General features: G+C 38.4%; 2 protein-coding genes across 2 annotated transcripts; both read right to left on the reverse strand.

Annotated features, from left to right (window-relative positions):
• Positions 1–1,132: 1,132 nt before the first annotated feature.
• On the reverse strand, positions 1,133–6,579 carry LOC108895168 (homeobox protein Hox-D9b). The gene is made up of 2 exons (XM_018693803.2): positions 5,454–6,579; positions 1,133–3,818 (listed from the first exon to the last, which is right to left on the reverse strand). Exons 1-2 carry the CDS (start codon positions 6,136–6,138, stop codon positions 3,574–3,576), a joined length of 930 nt encoding a protein of 309 aa, XP_018549319.1. The 5' UTR covers positions 6,139–6,579; the 3' UTR covers positions 1,133–3,573.
• A 3,098-nt stretch (positions 6,580–9,677) lies between these two features.
• Positions 9,678–14,164, reverse strand: LOC108895166 (homeobox protein Hox-D11b-like). Its single transcript, XM_018693802.2, has 3 exons — positions 13,175–14,164; positions 12,073–12,215; positions 9,678–11,407 (listed from the first exon to the last, which is right to left on the reverse strand). The coding sequence occupies exons 1-3, from the start codon at positions 13,857–13,859 to the stop codon at positions 11,303–11,305; spliced, it is 933 nt and encodes a 310-aa protein (XP_018549318.1). The 5' UTR covers positions 13,860–14,164; the 3' UTR covers positions 9,678–11,302.
• Positions 14,165–20,988: the final 6,824 nt, after the last annotated feature.

A 20,988-nucleotide genomic window follows, 5' to 3' on the forward strand; every position in this document is an offset into this window, starting at 1 on the left:
TAAAGCATAAAGTGTTACTGATTGGATTAATACGAGAATTTGTACTATTAAGGTTCATTAGGGTGTGTTTCTTATCTTGGCCTCAGACGGCCACAATGAAGTGTTAAATTATCTACAGCCTCTAATCCGGATTTGTCATTCTAAACAGGCCTGATCACGATACAACCAGTCTGAAGTCGGATTTTTTGAAAACAACAGCTAACACTAAAATCCAGACTCAAACACTTTTCGGGCATAAAAGCCTTTGTTTTAGGTTTTAATTCCGTGTATAAAGAAATTTCCTGTGTTTTGTGGCCTTGTTGTGTGTAGAGATGTGATTGAGGCTGTCTGGTCTCATCTGCAGACAATGACTTTAACATTTAGAAGGACAGTTGAGGCTCCGAGGGAGGAAAGAGTGTCCAATAAAACCATATAGGCACGATGACTGTCTGGGCTAAATGACTTTATGGTACCTCTCTCTCAGTGTCTCTCTGTCTTGAGTTGGGGGGAAAGTCACGTTTATTCTCCAAATGCATGCTGTTGGTTTATGACCCTGCAGGATGAGCGCTGAGCAGATTATATGGCCGCAATAAATGAGGGGACCTATGAGGCGCTGCACTGACTTTGACAAAACAAGGAGTCAGAAATGTCTCTCTGTGGACTGAAACTCACACTACATACCTGAGAACGCTGAAACACCTTGACGTTTGGAACAATATAATCATAATAAATCGACCTATAATCCACTAAAACGGTAAACATGACGTATAAATATTATATATATATATATACAGTGAGAATAAAACAAATGTATTATTCTTAGTGGTAATTTTAGTGCAGGAGCAACGATTATTAAATTATATTAGATTGTCTGTAGTTATCAACCAAACGATTGCATGCATTAAATATTTTTATTCTTAATAGTAGTAATAGCAGTATTGGTAGTAGTAGGCTGGTATTATTGTTATTATCATTAGATTATGGCTCAGTAATGTAATAAAATTATACTGCTACGGCTACTACAACTATACCAACTATGACAGACATGTCAAATAAAAGCCTAAAAACTAATGTATACTAAGGGACTATTCGACATAAAATCATCAAAATCCACTGGAAAGCAAAAAGAAAAAAAAACACGGAAGGCTCATAGTTAACAATGGTGTTGTAATCCATCTTTTATTTCATTTTTAAAAAATCACCACGAGCAGCATATTTAGCCTAAATGAGCAGATGAAGGCCTTATTTCTTCACACCTCGACTCCAGTTAAATCACAGCACAGGCCTGCCGCTGTAGGCTAACATAGCCTGTTGTGTTCCCTTTTCTCGCAGAGAGAATGTGTTGTTTGTGAGTCCATCTCATCCTCGTGAAAAAAAAAACACTAAAATCCCTTTAATATTCCTATAATAGTTTAAAGTGATGTTATCGTACTTTACATTCTAAAATGAAAATAGGTTGTGCGTTGTTTCTGAACGTGTGGTCCTTGCAAAACGTCTTACACGGACTGTAGCTGTTTATTCTGACAGGAGGTAACGGCGAAACGTGAAAATAACCATCAGACTGCTGCCACACCATAGCTTAGCCATGACTGGTGTGTGTGTCTGTGTGTGTGTGCGCGCGCGCGCGGAATACAGGCATGACCATATCTGGCATATAAGACCCACAGTAACAACACTTACACATAGCAACGATGACAACAACAGCAACAACAACAACAATAACAACAAATATGACTACATGCACAGTTTATAAAAACAAGGAGAAGGAAGGAAGCTCATTCTGTTTTGAGGAGCAAAATGTTTTAAGTCCCTTCTGAATGTTATTTTAGGGGAGACCAGGGCTGGTTGTAACACATGCCTCTGATACAAAGCACAGGCCTCTCAGACACCTGGACATGCCTGACATACATTCTTTGTTTGTGTTTGTTCATTTATTGGTTAAAGTGACACTGATGTTAGAGCTGTGAGCTGTGTAATAATCTGCAAAGTTGTAGATAGACATATTTTATTATAAGACATATTTCAGCAGGTACCTCAGGTTACAGCTATTTAGCAAAACTATTTTCAGTCCCAGGACCAGGGAAAGACAACAGTACTCATTAAAACTGAAATTGTACTCTGCAGTGAAAAGAGGTAATTTAAATGCAGTATTGGAAAGACAGCCAATATGGCAGAGTATCCAGAGTCACTGCAACATCTCACGTTGTTGTTGTGTGCATAATCAGATACCTCGTGGAAAGAAAATGTCCATCGATCACTTGCACATTTGAGTTGCATGAAGTTGGATGTTTCACAGTAACTTCCATTTTGACACTCCTTCTGTGACGACTTTGGTTTGAACAAACTTTCCCTCACAAAGGAGTGCACATTACATTATCACATTTTGAAATGTGTTTATCACATGTGGAAGACCATTTCACATTTAGGCACATGTGGTTAATCACACGTGGATTTCACGAGTTTCACACGTGATGATTTCAAATATCAGCATATGTTCTTTTCAGGTATTTCACAGGTGAAAACAGCAGTTTCACATGTGGTTTTCTGTGTAAGGGTAATGGCATTGTAAACCAGAAGTTAACCAGAAGCAATGAGACTGAATAGCAGTACAGAAAATAAGTCCAGCCACACTAAATGTGCTTTGTGCACCATGCAAATGACTTACAACTACTGCATTTTAAACAAAGAATATTAACAGATTTAGTCTCTGAACCAAAGCCAACAAACATATCAATAGAGTACATCAATTGCTCATGTTGGTGTACATCAGTTCCCACTGAAACTCATCTTTTCTCCCCAGTTTAGTCTTATTGTCTTGTCTCCATTAGGTCGTTACTTTGTCCTAAAGTATCAGGCTCCTGTTTGTTTAGCAACCTTTCCCACAAGTATTTCATTTTAATTTCACATAAATGCTCTGCGACTATTTTCGGACCATAAAAGACAGGTGCTCAGTCATAAGACCCCTCATGGGGTTTATCTTTGATAGTAGTACAGTCTTGTCTGGCTCACTGAAAGCTGTTTTTATGAGGATGATAGTTTTCGTGTTAAATCTTAAAGCACGATTCGCGTTTTGGCAGAAAGCACAGGCAATTTATGTGAACTCAAGTATGTGTCGAGTGTTTCCAGTTTGGTCATGTGAGATATACAACCTTATCAAAAACAGATGTGTTTTAAAATGAGAAAAGTCTTTGATATCAACTTGTTGTTATGGATCTCTCTCTGTAAATGTTAGCACTTAATTCTTTATCATTATTTACAACTATCCTAGGTTACAGGTTGACTGTCTTCATTTTGTCACATGCGGATGGAAGAATTCTACAACATGAAAAGGTCAAAACACGATCTGATTTGAGGCATTTTTTTAAGTGTTACAACACATCTCGGTCTCCCCCTGCAGAGTTTCACCTCTGCAGTTTTTCCAAGGCAGCCATGTTAGCCCCACAATCCGCTGCTCAGTAGCAACTGATCATGCCAGTTGATGTTAAAGGTGTTGGCCATCTTGGAGCACTGCGTTTCTTTTTTCAGCTAATAACCTCACCACCCCCTCCTATCCTATCCTGGAAAAAAACAAGCCCAGCTCCCTCTCCAAATCTATCATTCATTAATACTCCTCCTCTCCCGGATCATCAGCTTCTTCATCTTCATCCGTCTGTTCTGGAACCAGATTTTGACCTGTCTCTCTGTCAGATTTAAGAGTCCTGCCACCTCCAGGCGCCGGTCCCTGGTCAGGTACATGTTGTAGAGAAACTCCTTCTCCAGCTCCAGGGTCTGGTGTTTGGTGTACGGACACCTCTTTTTCCGGGTCGACTTGGCGTGGATCCAACTAGCTGATGGATTTTCTGCAGAAGAGGAGACAGGGTGGCATAGGTTTCTACTTAAACCACACAGCAATTTACTTTGTGCAAGTTGGTGTGTATCTGCGTGCCTGTCTGTGTGTGTGTGCTGTAAATAGTTCAAAGACTGACATAAAAGTCAAAGAAAATATTCTCAGGAACAAATTTTATGAGCCTGCAACTTTTGGCTCATTAGAAAAAGAAACAATACCACATGCTTAAAACACAGTTCTACAAATATAACAGTGTTTAAGATTCTCTTTCTTAAAAACATATTGCTCCTTTGACCAAAGTTATAATGGTCACAGAGTTTCAGGACTGGGGCTGTTTACGCCCTCATTTTACCCTTGCTTCATTTCAATAATTTAACATAATGTGACATTATATAAAATTAGTGTTTCTGATGCAGCTATTAGACCTTTTAAGATGAAAATGCTTTTGGAAGGACAGCAAGCTGCAATAAATAAACATGATAAAAATAGTCTAAATCTGCCTGAGTGCAAGCTGGCTTGATAAACAGCCAAACTGAGCCTCATTTTTAGAATTATTAAACTGCAGTTGGGGAGGGAAATTTGAACCTTTGACTGATATGAAATGTTTTATTAGCCACTTTAAAAAGTAAAGCAGCCACAGAGTGCTGTGAAATTATAGTTCCGACAGACAGCCAGCAAGACAGCAACAAGTATTTGGTTTGGTAGCCAAACACTCACTCCACTTTACAACACAGAGGACATCTTAGCTCGCTTTTGAATTATTTATTCATCATTCATTTTTCATGAAGTGGACTTTCAGGTTGGCCAGGATCTCCTTGAAAGCTTAATTTAACAATAACTACTATAATGACTCCTAACCATTTAAAATGAATGAAACCTAATTTCTGCCACAAAAAAGTGAGTAGAAGTTCATACAGTTTTGACAATAAACCAATAGCCTAGATTTGCAAAAGAATAAAGCAAAGATAAAATTAGATGTAGTAAAGTATCTAAGAAAGGCAAATTACTCTGTAATAAGATAAAATTGTGTGATACTATTATTATTATTATCATTATTATTATTATTATTATTATTATTATCACTGCTGTTGTTGTTACAGGCCTAGTTGTATTTGCCATTTTCATTTATTCCAATTCAAACAAAAAAAATACATTCACATATCTTAAGTAATAATACTACTAATAATAACAATAAGAAGAATAATGATTAAGATAATAATAACGGTTAATTGTCAGGCTGTTTGACGCATTCTGCATTATTAAGAATTTTGAATATGCTTATACGACACGTTGGCTGTACTGACTATTGGCTGATTTTTGGAAAAAATAATCTTAGAGCGTTAATTGCAAGAAAAACAGACTCACTGTACAAATCTCATCAGAGAAATACAGTGTAAGCCTACCTGCGTTTTCCTATGGTGACAAATTGCTAAATAACAGCAATAGCACCTTAATTATTTTAATGGACAATAAAGTTTTATATTTTACCGTTTACAAGACATTTATAGGGCTATAAAAGTCACACACACTTACTTACTTAGGCCACATTCTCCCTCTCTTTTACACACACACACACTCACACACACCTGTGTAATGCCACTTCTTAGGCGCTAATAAACATTCCTGAGTTTGGTATATCTGGCTTTACCCGGGTCAAGCTGCTGTTGTGTTTTTCTCTCGTCGTCCTCTTTCTTGGGCTCAGGCTTTCTTCCCAGCTCCTCCACGGTCCCAAGCCGTTCGAGGACCACCTCAGCCGGGCTGGCGAAGCTGGAATCCCCGGGGCTGTCGTGTGATGGCGGTGAGCTCTCGGGTTTAACCGCCTCGTACCTCGGGCTCGGATTGGAGAGGTCACCCTGAGCAGAGAGACACCCGGGAAAACTGGCCGGAGCCTGTGACAGAGCGGTCTCCGAGCTGGGAGTCGCCCCCTCCCAGCAGCGGACGAACCTGCCCTCCGACGCGGCCGAGGATGCGAGGTGTTCGGCGGGACTCTGCGTCTGTGGGCCGTAGTAAGGGTGGTGGTGGCTCAGGAGGTGATGTGGGTGAAAAAGGCCGGGAATGGAGGCACCGGGGGCGGACTGCAGCTGCGGAGAAGAAGGCGAAGAGGAAGTAGAGGTGTTTGTCCAGGGAGAAAAGCCATTTAAGCTCGTTTGTTTGTTGGAAAAATGTGAAAAATCCGGAATGTGTGAACCGGGGGTCCCCTGCTCCTCCTCCGCTCCCCGGGTTGGCTTTGCGCAGCCGGCCGTCGAACCCTGCAAGCCTCCCGGGATGAAATGGGCACCGTACGGCTCCTCGGTCTGGAGCCCCATCATGGAATAATAATTCGTTAGCGACATGTTTATTTTATTATTTCAATAAAAAGACACTTAAGTGCGACTGTAAAACGTTAGATGGGCTGGTATAGTGGCTTACATCCTCCCCTAAAATGGTAGTAATTTTTTTCCTGCCCTTACCTTCTTCTCGGCTGCCCATTGGTTACACCGTGGACCACATGGTTAGACTGTATTTACCCAGTATGGGAAATAAATCAAATCATTCTTTTGTGTTCAGAAATGTGATAGTAAGTCTACTAGCCTGCTGCCAGATGGGCCTGAGTGTAGCATATAGGTTTTTTAAAGTGTGGACTTGAACCACCGTTTTACAGGCTGAATAAAAAGTAGCAGGGAGCCGTTTACAAGCTTGTTTGAAGAGTGTGTGTGCGTGCGTGTGTGTGTGTGTGTCAGGACTTAGACTCCTGACTCTGCCAAAAACACTTTCTTAGTACAAAAATGAATAACTTGTAGCCTTCTGAATTTCTAATAAGTGCAGGAACATCTCTTTGCAGCCTGTAGCCTACTGGACTGAGATAAACAAGAGTGGACGTTTGCTTTGACCTTTCCTTGTGTGGACAAGTGATTTCCTTGATCTGTCCATCTTAAAATGAGAATATTGTGTATGTAATTGAGAAGACAGCTCAGTTTTGTCAATGACATGACAAAACTCACGTCATGTCATAGATTTTTTTAAAAATGTATTTAAGCTATTTTCCTGACTCACTTCCTTTTTCTTAACCGATAAATAAAGTCCTACTGGATATTTGTTCGAGCACAAAGCCGCATGAACTTTACATTTCAGAAAGTTTATCTGTCGTTGTTGTTGCTGCCGCCTCAGTAAAAAAGAGATTTTTTTTTAGAGAACTGAAGGATTAAGTGTTCCCCTGAGAACTATCAGTTGTCAGTTTGTAAAATCAACCGGCAGTTATACTGCTGTTGTTATCTGGGCATCACCCTTTATGCAACAATTAAGCAATTAAGTCTATGCGGCTTGTAGAATCTCTCATATGTATATAAAAATAGTCAAAATACCACGTTAAACACCTTTTCTCTCTTCACATTCTTTGTGTGTTTGTGTGTGGAAGTGAACTTTCATTGGCTAGAGAGTGGAGACACAAAAAAAATGTCTCTACCTTCTAACATAGACCTTGATCGCTGTCTCTTGTGCACTGTTAGCGCCATCTACTGGCTGGATGAGTTCAAGCAGTGTACTGGTTTTCCAGGGTAGGGATTCCCAAACGGATCATGTTAAAGATCCGTAAACAAGTCTGCATCACTTAGTGATGGAAAGTCACTTTTGCTCGAGTACTGTTAAACACAGTTTTGAGATATTTTACGTGAGTATTTCCGTTTCATGCTGCTTTATAGACTTACCTCTACTCCACTACATTTCAAAGGCAGATATTGTACTTTTCACTCCACTACACTTGGTTACAGTTTACAGCTATGGTAACTTTTTGGCGAAATAATTTCGATACAAAGAATATGATCTGCTTCTTAATATAAAAGATTTTGCACTGAACAATTTCTTATATTAAGACATTTTAGTCCGGAACTTAGTTATTAAAGTCATATTTTCTTTAATAAAAGTGAAAGCAGATCGTGTGGTAAGAATATTTATATATATACATATATTATATAATTATATATTTATGTTATACATATGACCATATATTTATCCACTTCCTATTCCACATATTCCAGCTACTTCTTCTCTGTATATAAACAACTGTATAAATTGCTGACTGCATTTCACTGGCTTTATACTCTGAAGTGAACTAATAATGTAGTCAGGGTCTTGCAGATAAAATTGCCCAAAAGTTTGAGTAGTAGATAACAATTGTTTCACCTCAACCAACTACAACAGTAAATTACATCACACTACAACAGTAACATTAATAACATGTTGCTGTATCAGTAAAAATAATCTACAATATAATATGTATGTATATATGTTTGTATACCCTTTTATGCATCAGTACTTTTACTCTCTATACTTGAAGTACATTTTGCTGATTATACTTTGCTAATTTCTCTTAAATAAACTGTTGAATGCAGGATTTAAATTCTCCAACAGCCGTTGTCATAGAAGATCCAAGTTTCAGCATAAAGGTTTAATATTTAGGCTGCCAACCCAGAGGACCACTGGTTTGTTTCAGCATGCAGGCCATTTAATACCTTTTTATTTAGCACATTATCCAGTTAGAATAAGTTCTGGAAATTGGTTTAGTAATAAATGAAGAAGCACATGAATCAGCACTTATAATTTAATCCAGTTGGACCCATAAGGATACAGGCCAGTAGGGACAAATTAGTCAACGACTGAAAGAAATCTGCTGTAACTACCTTTAGGTGGCAGCATCATCATGGCTGCTCTGGTGATGGAGTATTTTGCTGTTAAAGAATCTGAAGTGTTTGCTGTGTTAAAGTCATGCAGGCTGCCATTTAAATTTATATGACAAACCATAAGAAGTAATGGAAAGATGCTGGAAGCGTTTTCATAGTGCATGACCACAAGCTGATGCCAACAAGTTTTAGAGATGAGCATAAGAGATGAGCATGAAAAAAGCAATTAGTGAAGTATTACTTTTACTGCTCTTTATCAATGCAATCACACTATATATTGCAACTAATATTATTCACATTACTTTTCAGTATTCTTATGATTTTTTATTGACATTACTTTTACTTTACTATTACATTACTACTTTTTTCTATTTGCTTGTATTTAAGTTGCCCTATTTTGCATTTATAAGCAGATACAAGTTTTGTATAAATGTTTTATGACACTGTAATGTTAGCTGTTGTAGGCTGCTGTAAGGACCTTTAGAAGAATTAACTGATGTACAGAATTTGCCAACAATTATAACTAACTTCTTTTTACAACTGTGTTATAACTATCATTAATTATCTACACCAGCCCTCCCTGCCTGAGTGAGTTATAGTACAGTTACATTATAGTATGTTATAAACCATTTATTAAATATTTAGATAGTGGTTATAAATACTAAAGGGGTGTTGGGGGTTTGGGAGGGGGAGTAAAAGAAAAGAGTTTCCTTTTCACTGTCCACTGTCTACTATGACTGTTTTTGCAACTACTACAACACAAGCTGTTACTGCTAGTACAACTAACTGGTGATTGCTGCTGCTGATATTAATACTACTACTGTTAAAAATTAAATGTCAGTATTACTACCAAGACTTCAACATACTGCTACTGTTTCTACTTCCAACAAAAATGTTGCTGCTACAACTGCTGCATGCCACAAATACTGCTGCCGCTGCTGATAATGACACTTAGTATTGCTTCTTCTACTACTATTGTTAGTATTTTCAATACAATAACTACATGAATGCAATTGCTACTTCTTCTACTAGTTCTGTTACAAGGTCTAATGTACTTTTTATTAGTCTACAACCACTATTGTGATATCCATTTCTTTAAAACTTTACTTAAAAACAAAATGTATATTAAAAATACATAATTCTAATTAAAATTAAAACAACACAATGCTTAGCAAAAGTAAAAATATATGTATGTAAATAAATCTTTTTGAAACATGTCAGTGGCTCAACAGGCCTGTAGTCAGGTTTATTGAGGGCCATTAGGTTGAATGCCTTTAGTTCCAACCAGAAACACAATCTCTCCTTTCATCTCCCTCTTTCCTTTTACGTCACACACAAATACACACTCATGCACAGTCCCGCTCACACACAGACTGAGTGAATGTGTGAGACAAAGAACAGGGGAGACAGCAGACTGTCTGTATTGCCCCAATAAAAGTAATTTAGCTGAGGGAATGGTGGTTTTGTGGCGGTGTGGTGTGTTGTGATCAGTTTGCGGTTCAAGGTTCATTAGCAGCCTTGGACTCACTGTGTGTTTCTGCTGTCTGGTCCCATGTTGTTCAAAGTCTGGGTCGGGACCCCAGAGTGGAAAAAGGAGAGGATACATACCAAAAAAAAAAAAAAAAAAAAAAACCTGCTCTCTGGTTTTACTTATTTTCTTCTTTAGTTTCTGAGTGTTGCATTTTATAGTATTGTAACCTGGGGGCATAATAACCTGCTTTTCAGTTTGTATGGTTGTGTTTACGATTTAGGCATCATCCAACTAAAATGTGAGCCTATTTAAATGTGCTTCTGGGTGTACTTTTTTGTTTGCAGAAGTGATCACACATGACATTCATTTCATTTTATTGCTATACAAAAACATTAAGAGAACATCATGTGTATGGCTTCGGATGCCATTTTAACAAACTGTCATTTGAGTTAAACAACGTTTGTGAAGCTTGTGTTTTTACTAGTTTGTGCCTTTCACAACTTTAATTTATTACATCACATTTAGGTTTACACACTTTCTGGCTGATTTCAAAAACCTCCTCTTTTCAGGTTGTCAAATTTTTTAATATACTCTCTTCATTTATTAGGTGTGCTTGTATATAATAATAATAGATATTGAAATTCAAATTGTGTAATCTTGCAATAAATGCAAGAACAATGTCAAAGCACACACATGACATCAAGAATAGTAGATACCATTATCAAATATCAGAATGATTGTCTGTGCTTGCCTAAAATAATTCATGCTAAATTGAAAGTTACATTTAGTTTTATGAGTTAATTGTATTGTCAAAATGTATTAATGCATGCCAGTTATAAACACATTCACATGAACAGCAAGCAGATTTGGATAGACAGATAGATAGATAGATAGATAGATAGATAGATAGATAGATAGATAGATAGATAGATAGATAGATAGATAGATAGATAGATAGATAGATAGATAGATAGATAAGGAGCTATATCTGTATTTGATGTTTACCTATTTGCTTTCAAAGAATGAATGTCCCCATCTCTGAGTGTCTAAGGCAGAGAGAGGGTTAATTTATTCACAGTAGGCCACATGACTTCAGAGGGAAGTTGGGTTCAAATGAGGAAAGAGGAGCATTTTGAATGTTTTCTTGATGAAAGAGAGACAGAATATTTAAAAGAGAAGTTGCTGCTTCTGATGCTGTGTTGGTGCTCCAGAAAAACAAGGGACCTAAATCTGAGCCTTGGAGTTCTCCTTTAGAAGGAACAGGGTTTATTTATTTGTCAACCTGCCTATGTGATTGGAATGAAATAGTGCTGGGAGGTGTTTGCAGAGTTGGCACACAGTTTAAGGGACCATCTCGCACTTCCTTCACCCTCATCCATCCATCAGAACAGTTGGTATCGTGCGTAGTACTGCAGTCTCTCTCTTTTCAGTTTCTTCTCTTTCATTCTTCTGTTCTGGAACCAGATTTTCACCTGTCTTTAAAAGTATAGCACAGAACAGGAAATGTTTTCCTTTGTGCTGTTATCGCTGAGACAGAGTTCATTTAAAAACAGATTAGCACAGAGACACAAGAAACTGCAACATGAAGTGATTCTGCATCAGCAGGATCCATTTAGTGCAAAACAAGAAGCTGCCTTTGTAATTAACATACCAGACAGATTATTCATAGAGAATGTAATTTGCATGATGTTCACCGCCTAGAATTTATGTGCTAAATAAATATGTTATGGTTAAGTTTAGAAACTAAAAAATGTGGTTATGGAAACATCATCAGCTCTCTTAAACTACCCAGTATATATCACCTGATCTACCAAATAGCCAAGAACCAACCAGAATGTTTTGAATTTTTGCATATGACATGACTAAATAATCAACTGATCATCAGAGTAATTGCTGATTAATTTTCTAATTGTTAATGTCCTAAAACAAGCCCTAATTTACCCTGATGGAGCAAAGTTAGATGTGTTCCTGTGCCCAGTCAGATGTTTTCCTGCATCCCAGTCAGCAGCTTGTATTTTACAGCTTTTTCATTTGTGAGTCAGTCAATCAGTACTTGTATCCAGACATACTCATTTTACAATCTAGCAGATAACTTTCATAAAATAAATATCAATAAGGAAAATATTCCAGCATGCACGCACCGATCTGTGAGGAGCAGAAGGCGGGACAGCTGCATGCGTCTGTCCTTGCTGATGTAAATGTTGAATAGAAACTCTGTCTCCAGCTCTCTGATCTGCTGCTTTGGAGTAAGGACAACGCTTCTTCCTTTTCACAGGAGGCATTGCTGGAGAAAAGATGTAAAGATTAACTATGAAATGGAAAATAAAACATTAAGTTTCTATATGTAATAGAAAACTGTTACTACTAGCACTAATATGATTACAAAAATAGGCCCGAGAAATAAATCCAGTAGAATAAGCCCATCACAAAATCCAGTGAGGGTTGCAGGAGGCCCATCTCTTCCAAACATCCAACAGAGATGAGCAACAATTTGACTTGACTTGACTTACTTTAATAAATGAATAAAATCTTACTGGCTTGAATTGGAACTGAATTGATTAAAATTTTTAATTTAAGGTGAATGTCAAGGTCTAAGTCAAAACATTCTCAAGTCAGCTCATTTCCACACATTATTATTACTATTACAGTATTAACCAACCTTACCTGGTAAATTGATGAGCACATTTACCAGCACTACGTGGTTCATTAACATAAACACAGAGACACACAGACATGTACAAGTAAAGAACGCCCAGACACTTATTTTTTTTCTGGATTATTTGTTCTAAAACAGTTACGTTGTAATATTAATTCCTGTGTCCAGAAAGGTTTTGTTTTGAAAAGACGAACCTGGTCAGATTAAATCAGTTTGACTGAACAAACACAGGAGAGTGGGATAGAATAGATAACAGAATAACAGATAAATAAAGACAAGCTTTTGTAGCCTTTAGACAAATGATCCCTTGACTGTCCATTGTGGCCCTATTCTGGCTCTTGGCTGCATTTTGTGTTCATCTGTGCGAAGCCTAAAATTCAAAACGCAGATATGATCATATCTAATGTATGCTTTATTTTTAATTATACGCGTAGGATATGTCTCGTGACCCTCAAGAGACCCCAGGTGGAGTCATGACTCCACAAACTGTTGGATTATTCAAACGACTCCGTGTCGTTTCATTAGGAATTTAACTATTAATTAACATTTTCTTAATAACATCATAATATTGTATGACTTCCACTTACTCGGGTCATGCTTGCTGTTTCCTCCACCTCCGCTGGATGACGGCGCATCCTCCTCGTCCTCCTTCCCAGCCAGGAGTGACTCTGACCCCGCCCTCACCTCGCTCCTCTCCCCGCTGTGACAGTTCGTCCACTCGGACCGAAGCGTCTCCTTTTCACGTTGGTTCCCAGCTGCAGTGCCCGCTTTCTGATCCTCTGCGTCTTCTGCGTAGTTCTCGAAAAACTGGTCGAAAACTGGCGGCAGGATTCTGCTTGGGCCTGCCGTGAATTGTGAGTCCGGGGTGTACGTCTTGTATCTTCCGGGGAAACTCCACGGGTCTCCGGCAAACGCATGAGCGTGAAAACGGGGATCAGATGCGCCGTAAACCGTTCCACCGTACAAAAAGCTGTCTTTACTGCGGTTGAATATCGTCTCCGACTGGGACCGTAAGCCCCGGTACTCGTGATAAACAGCTTTCCCCGGCAAGTTTAACGATGGCGGCGGAGAGGTGGCCTGGTAGAGGGTCCATTTGCCTGGCGGAGGATACTGCTGTCGTGGCTCATGGTAGCAGTAACCCCGGTACTCGGACAGTCTCCTCGCTGAAGCGGTGTTATGGTCCGGCAAAGCTTTGCCGTTCTCCGTTAAAAACGGCGAAGTAGTGGAGCCGAAGTCAAACTTTGACGGATATGTGCAGTTTGGTAAATACATGGATAATTTAAATACAAATTTTAAGAGAATAAACCTAGAAAGAGTTTTAAAGTAAGGCAGGGTGTAAAACTATTCCCTATTTCCACACCGGGGACAGCAAACTAGTTGTTGCCATGTAACGTCACAAATTCAGCAATTCTAATCAACATAAACTTCATGCAAACTTAGTTCTGCACCGTGATATAAGCACTGAAAGTTAAAGCAAGAAGTACCAACAGGATATAAATAAAAAGCCTATCTCCACATCTCTTCATGACCCCCCAGGCCACAATGAAACCTCCTCTCAATGTCCTTTAGAAAGTCAGGAACGCTTAGTCTTTGACCTTGAGCCTGCCCAAACTGGGTCTGTTACAATTAAACTTAAAGGCTGAGCTGCACGTTTTTGTAGTCAGTTCCATGTCAAATCCAAGCCTGGTCTGCCCCCCCCCCCCACACACACACACATGCAGGCACACTATCAAAACTGCATGATAGTACTACAGTTAAGCCTTTATTACATACTGCACACAATATAGATACATTGCCAGGATATTAAATTGAAATCTAGCCCTTACATCTTGGTCATTTCCTTATAAAGTACAGTATATAAGGAAAGGCTTGTGCAAATGTTCCTTGTGGCATTAATAAAGTTAATCTTATCTTAAAGGGACTTTCCCATTTTCCTAGTTCATGCATTCACTGATCATGAGGACATTTTACAGAAACACATCAGTCTGATGTCCTGATAAGAAAGTCACTGACACTTTTCTTTTTGATGTTCTTGTTATATAGAGACCATATAATGTCTTTAAGTCTAACATGCCCTCTCATCAGCCTGTAGGCCCTGCTGATTATATAAAAGTTGCTGAACATAGAGGCATGTGAACTGGGATGACTTGTTACAGAGACAGAAAAGAATGTCTCATTGAGGTCGATTAACATGTGTGCACATACACACACAGGCCCTCACAAAGACCATAATTAAATAGTTAAACTTGCAGTCTAGGCAAAAGAAAGACCTTAAACTTAACTATCCCAGAACACAACCCGAAAACAGGACTACCAACCAAAATCAAAATAAAGTATGTTAATTATAAGTCTTTGTGGTGATGGGGAGCTCAGCTCTCTCTTTCCTCTCCACCTTGTGTAGCCTGTCGACATATTTAATTAGAGACTGTAAATGTGTTGGAGATGTAAATTATGGCCTGAGGTAGCTTCTTGATGTACTGTTACAGGACACCACTGTCATGAAATATAATACAAAATGATGGCATGTATGTTGGTTTTTTATGACTGTCAAACTATACACATGTCCCATACCAACTAACTGGTCTTTGTAACAGGAGACATTTTAGATTGTTACAGTAGGAAAAGCACTGATGTAAATAATAAAAGTATGGCTGCTTTTATCATAGCTTACTGGGACACCGGTATAGAACACGACTATTGTTTATGTTGTTAGCAACATGACAAGTCTACTGCTAAAAAGGTTATCTTCTTTGTCTTCTTTGTCATTGTGTTGGATGGTGTGAACTGACACTTGATTGCCATCTTATGTTGTGTCGGTCAGTGATACATTGTGCTGTTACAGTTCAGATCTCCATGACTGGTCTGCACAGCTGAGCCACTTGTGGCATCCTACTGTGCAGACATTGGTGAGTGTAACATTAAAAGTCACACTTGTACAGTGTTAAAATTAAATAATGTTAAAAATGACTGCACTCTGCAGTGCTTTGGTTCTGGTTACATTTGGGTGAAATGACAGTGCAGATGAAAACAATGCAGGGCTGTAGCAGCCACAGTGAACTTTTCTGTGTCACATTCAACCAATGAACAAACCAGATGGAGATGTAAATGTGCATTATAGCTATATTTAGGACATTGCATATCATAGGCAGATGGAAGTCTTTAAATGAGAAACACCTGAAACCCCTCAGGAAAAATGAATACAGGCGCCTACAGGAATATAAATATCTTAGTGGTGCATTGGGTTTTCCCCATTTATTACACAATAAATATTTATATCTAATTAAAAGACTTGGGCTATTTAATGCTCAGCAGGAGGACTGCTGAATGAAATATGCACTGTCCTAATGGAAAGGTCATACTTCAACACATTCAACAACGCTTTTTTGATCTCATTATATGCTGAACATGTTATGCACTTAATTACTGGAGCACAACACTGTTGTTCTAATGTTTAACATCCCAGAACACACGTGATGGCCTGCAGTAAACATGCTGTTTGGAAGGCTGAGGTCTCTGCCTCAGCATGACGGCCTAGAGCCGTCACGTGAGCTTTATTTGTGCATATGTTGTATGGTAGGTTATATCAGGTTCTGTATGTTTAGATAATTACACCACCGACATTAAAGTAAACTCAGTATGGGCTTAAAAACGCTAACAAGATATGTTCCACTTTATGTTTTATGTTTAGTTACGATAACCTAGAGTGACACAGGGTAAATGACCGAATGAAGGTCATGGTTCAAAGTATAGGTTAAAGCACGCGGGTCTTCTCCTGTGTTGTTTGAACTTATAAGTCATTTTAGTATTAGATCTAAATCGACGAACAATCCGGATTTAGACCATAGGTGCATTTTCAGACGGTCTTGTACCATCTGAAAAGTCCAAACGTGAAAGGAAGCAGATTAACGTCCTTGTCCTTGATCCTTGTCCCTGTTCATCTAAAATGTACACCATCAGGAAATAAATTACTTCAGGCCTGTAGCAGTCCTGAATGTATTTAGATCAATAAGTAGGTCATCTTAATTTTTCCTCCCATGCAGGGACAATTACTAAATCTTCTTCTTCTTCTTCTTCTTCTTCTTCTTCTTCTTATTATTATTATTATTATTATTATTAGTAGTAGTAGTAGTAGTAGTGCAGTGTAGTAGCGCGAGATTTTTTCAGGGATATCGCTGAACTCAGCCTCAAGTGAGTTTCCCTATTCAGATATTACATCATACAAATTATCAAATGAACACACATCAGCTCCTATCAATGCGCGCTATCCTGTAGGATAAATAGGCTAAATAGCCTGTATAAAATGCAAATAATTTGAATTTGTAAATAGGTCGAAAAGTCAGGCTCACTCTGGTGTAATTTCCTTATTTAAACGTTAGATTGCTGTATAGCAATGATTATACTGATAGTTAGAGGGCCACATTTTCTCATTTAAAGTAAACGGATAAGACCTTTTGAGCCTACATTAAAATTCATTCATTGCTTTATACTGCGTTGAAAAGTGCAGGCCAAAACGTACAGCGAGGAGTTAATGAAAAATTAGGCTAAGTGATACGCAGGGCATTTATGGAGAAAGTTTAGGTGCGCTGAAAGCGGAATACAAAAAGAACAGAGAGCACAGGGAAATAAGAGCAGACACACAAACAGAAATGACTAAAAATCACTACATATTCTCAGTCCTGACTGAATGTAAGAAACTGAATGGCGAAATTAACTGTGCGGACCAACAGGTCCTTATAAATACTTGAGCTCAGCAGAATAATATGAAGGCTTACCTTGTTATGTGGGTGAAAGGCCGAGCAGCACCACGTCCAGACCAAAATCACTGACTGCGAGTCCACGTGGACTTCTATCCTAAAGCAGGTGTCTCGTTTTTTGACAGCCACACACTGATTGTCAAGTCCAATAAATGCCCCCCCCTCCAGAAAAACTAAAGCGTCTTTGAACCATGTGTTGTCCACTGGAAATGCGCAGCCAACAAAAGAGATCCAGACAGCAAATGGTGGCTGCGGGCCTCTCACTCTCACTGCAAAGACCTATGCGTGAATTCTAATAACAGATGGAGGGAGACAATACTGTTATACCACTATTATAATCATACCATCTTACCACAGTTCTAATAATATAAATGTTAGAGGTTTTGAATTAAGAGAAAGTAAGACTGCACGAAAACACACACCAAGACATCAAGATTTAATTAAGCTTGTAGGCCTGTAGACTATGATCAGTATAAAATTAGTGGATATATCTCAAAAACATTTGCAAAGATTTACCCCAGTGTTTCATTTCTTATAGAGTTTTAATGGATCAAGGCCAATTACACATTAATTTTTTGCCACACAGCGGAACATACCTGCTGAACTTGCATTTATACGTGTATTTTAGATTTATCTGTAGCTTATAGTCTCAAGCACATGAAAAGTGCTAATCAAATCAACGAAGGCTCACTGACTATGTTTTTAAAAGTAAGTAATTCCTGTTGCCGCTCTGAATTTCAAAATCATTTTAAGATTAAAACACACAAACACAATTTATTTCATGCTCACACATTCCAAAATAATATCCACTTAATAATTCATTTTATTTGTATTTTATTTTCAGTCAGATAGTCTACATGATGTGATTACTGTTTGGTGTTGTGCGGCTTTGCAACCATCCGTTTGTCCCACTACACACCCAACACACACTCAGTGTATGTGCGCATCTGTGTGTGTACTTTGTGTAAGTGGGGTACAGGAGAGTTGGAAAGATCCCTGCTGTTCATTTTCATTCAGTGTTTAATTTATTACGGGTTAATGAATCGGAAATAACATCAGCATCAGGATTACTCATCAGCTATAATATACATCAACAGCATATCGTGTGTATGTGTGTGTGAGAGAGAGGGAGAAAAGAGAGGGAGAGAGTTTTATTAGGCTCATAACTCTTGAGACTCTAGAGGAAGCTGTAAGCATTAAAGCTGAAGGCCAAATCTCTGTACACTGCAGCCTAATCTGAAACAGCTCAGATGGGAGTTGAGAAAATGCTGCTGAATATTAGAGATATGCCACAGCTTCACAACATTTTCTCCGATGTGATAATAGTGGAAACAGTGGAAACACTTTTTTTGCACTTTCAACTGAATTTTAATACGAACATGTAAAATGATTAATTTCTCCTGTAAATTTATATATCTGCTGTACAGTGCCTCACTCAGCTCTTGTTGCATGCAGAGAGGAAGACGGGTCCATTATTGTCAGAGTAAGTGAATTCGACCTATTAAAATAAATTGTGATTGAGATTAAATGGGAACGTGTGGCCACACGTGAAAATGGAAGAAAATGCATGATCACTAAAAACATATTATTCTCTGTCTATTTGATCAGCTCACAGTGAATGCGGCACTGAATAATGAAACACCACGTGAAATAATGAAATTGCGACATCTAGGGGTCAAACATATAATATCAAAATATACAGAGCATGAAGCTGCATTTGTGTGGGGGCTCTTTTAGGGTTTTACTTTTGTTTTACTTGGTTTAAATTCTTTTAAATCCCATTCATGTGTTTTTATATATTACTGTGTGCTTCTGTTCTTTGTTGTAATTTAATGACGTTAAGTCTCATGCAAACCACCGTGAATCGCTTTGTTATTGAAAGGTGCTTTACAAATACATTTGTCTTATCTTGCTTTTTTTCATCTTTCTATATTTAAAGACTAGCTGTACACCTGTGTATTTTTATGTGATCGCTGACATTTGACCTGTTGATTTTTTTTTAAACTGATGTTTGACTTTTCTTCATTAGATGTGAACATTCACTGTCTGATATTGGTTTCCCCCCCTTTTTAAAATGAATATTCGGTTATTCTAAGGTGTGTGGGGCTCTAGTGGCCCACTTGCTGTGGTGGAAGAAGTACTCATATCTCTTAGTTTAGCAATGCCACCGTAACAGTCTTGTGTTCAAAATTTTACCTAAGTGTAAGAACAAAAGTAATATCGTCCAACCACAGACTGTATAGGCCAGAGAGACCAGTCTGATAAAAAACAAACCAAAGACCAAAGAAGACTACAACGCGAAGGACTCTGGGAAAAAAATCAGACTCGGCGCCCTTACTTACGTCATCCATGGGTTACGTCTGTTACGTCTCAACGCCGCGCCAAACTCTCGCTTGCTTGGCAGTTGAGATGTCAGCTCAGGTGACAGCGAAAGTCTGCAGTTTGCTTGTTTCTACGTTAACTTGACTGAATGAGCGGCGAACAATAACATTTTAACGGCGCATAATGTAAGTATTTAGTTAACCTGAATACTAATTTGAAAAGGCTAAATGGAGATAACCAACCATAACGACAGCGTGTCTATCTGCTGTTGACGTCGGTCCTAGCCATTCTGTTGTTGTTGCTGTAGCTAACTAGATGTCAGTTAACAAACACTTAAGAAATGGTTTCGTTTATTTCACTACAGAGGTATTTGAAAGTTTAAAACTTACTTGGATGACTAACTGTCTCTTTGTCTGGTACAGTAACCGTTATGCAACGTTACTTTCGCTTGCTTGCAGCGGAGTAAATTCTCCAATGTTTTAAGATGCAGCTAACATTAGCCCTACTGGTCGCTAACATCCAGTGATGCCACATGTGGACTTAGGTCAAGTCATGCGTAAAGATTACTGAGTCATGTTCTGATATATCTAGTCCACAGGTAAATCAGTCCTGGATGTCATCATTACCAGTGACCAGATGCTGCCCTTTATCCAAAGTGATAAAACAAGGACTGTTCATAGTGGGTCGTTATCGACCAAGCCGTATATGTGACGAAGCATATGTCAGTCCATAGGTGCTACGCCCTACGTCACTGTCAATTTTCAATGAAAGTCCAGCCTTATGGCACATTTGTCAATACTGTGAAGCCTTATGTATAGTGTATACACTCAGTTTGCCGTTTATTAGATACAGAGAAGTGTTGATTCAACTGTATGATCATTTTTGTGGATGTAGCTTGCTGCTTTTGAAAAATACTACATCATACAGAGAAGTATGAGATAGAATAATAAAAAATGACCATAAAGTCAGAATCGACACCTCTCAAAGACATTTTCAACAAAAACTGAACACTATAACCCTCAAAAAGCAAGGATTTATTGCAGGACTGTTGTATTACACTGCAAATAGTTTAAGCTGAAGTTGTACTTAATAAACTGCCAACTGAATGTAGTTATATAAGGAATAAGTAAATATTTTCTCAGTAAATCCGCAACAACAACAGCAACCATTGTGTCCAGTGATTCTATAGGCAGCTTGCTAAATCCTCTGCTGATGTAAATGTTGTGTAAGTTACATAGTATAACATGGGGCTTAATTATGGTGTTAAACATCAGCACACATTGCGTAAGTGTAACAGTAAGGATTACAGTGCATGCTTCTATGTT

Source organism: Lates calcarifer, linkage group LG16_LG22 (genome assembly GCF_001640805.2).
Source record: "Lates calcarifer isolate ASB-BC8 linkage group LG16_LG22, TLL_Latcal_v3, whole genome shotgun sequence".
Classification (NCBI taxonomy): Eukaryota; Metazoa; Chordata; class Actinopteri; family Centropomidae; genus Lates; species Lates calcarifer.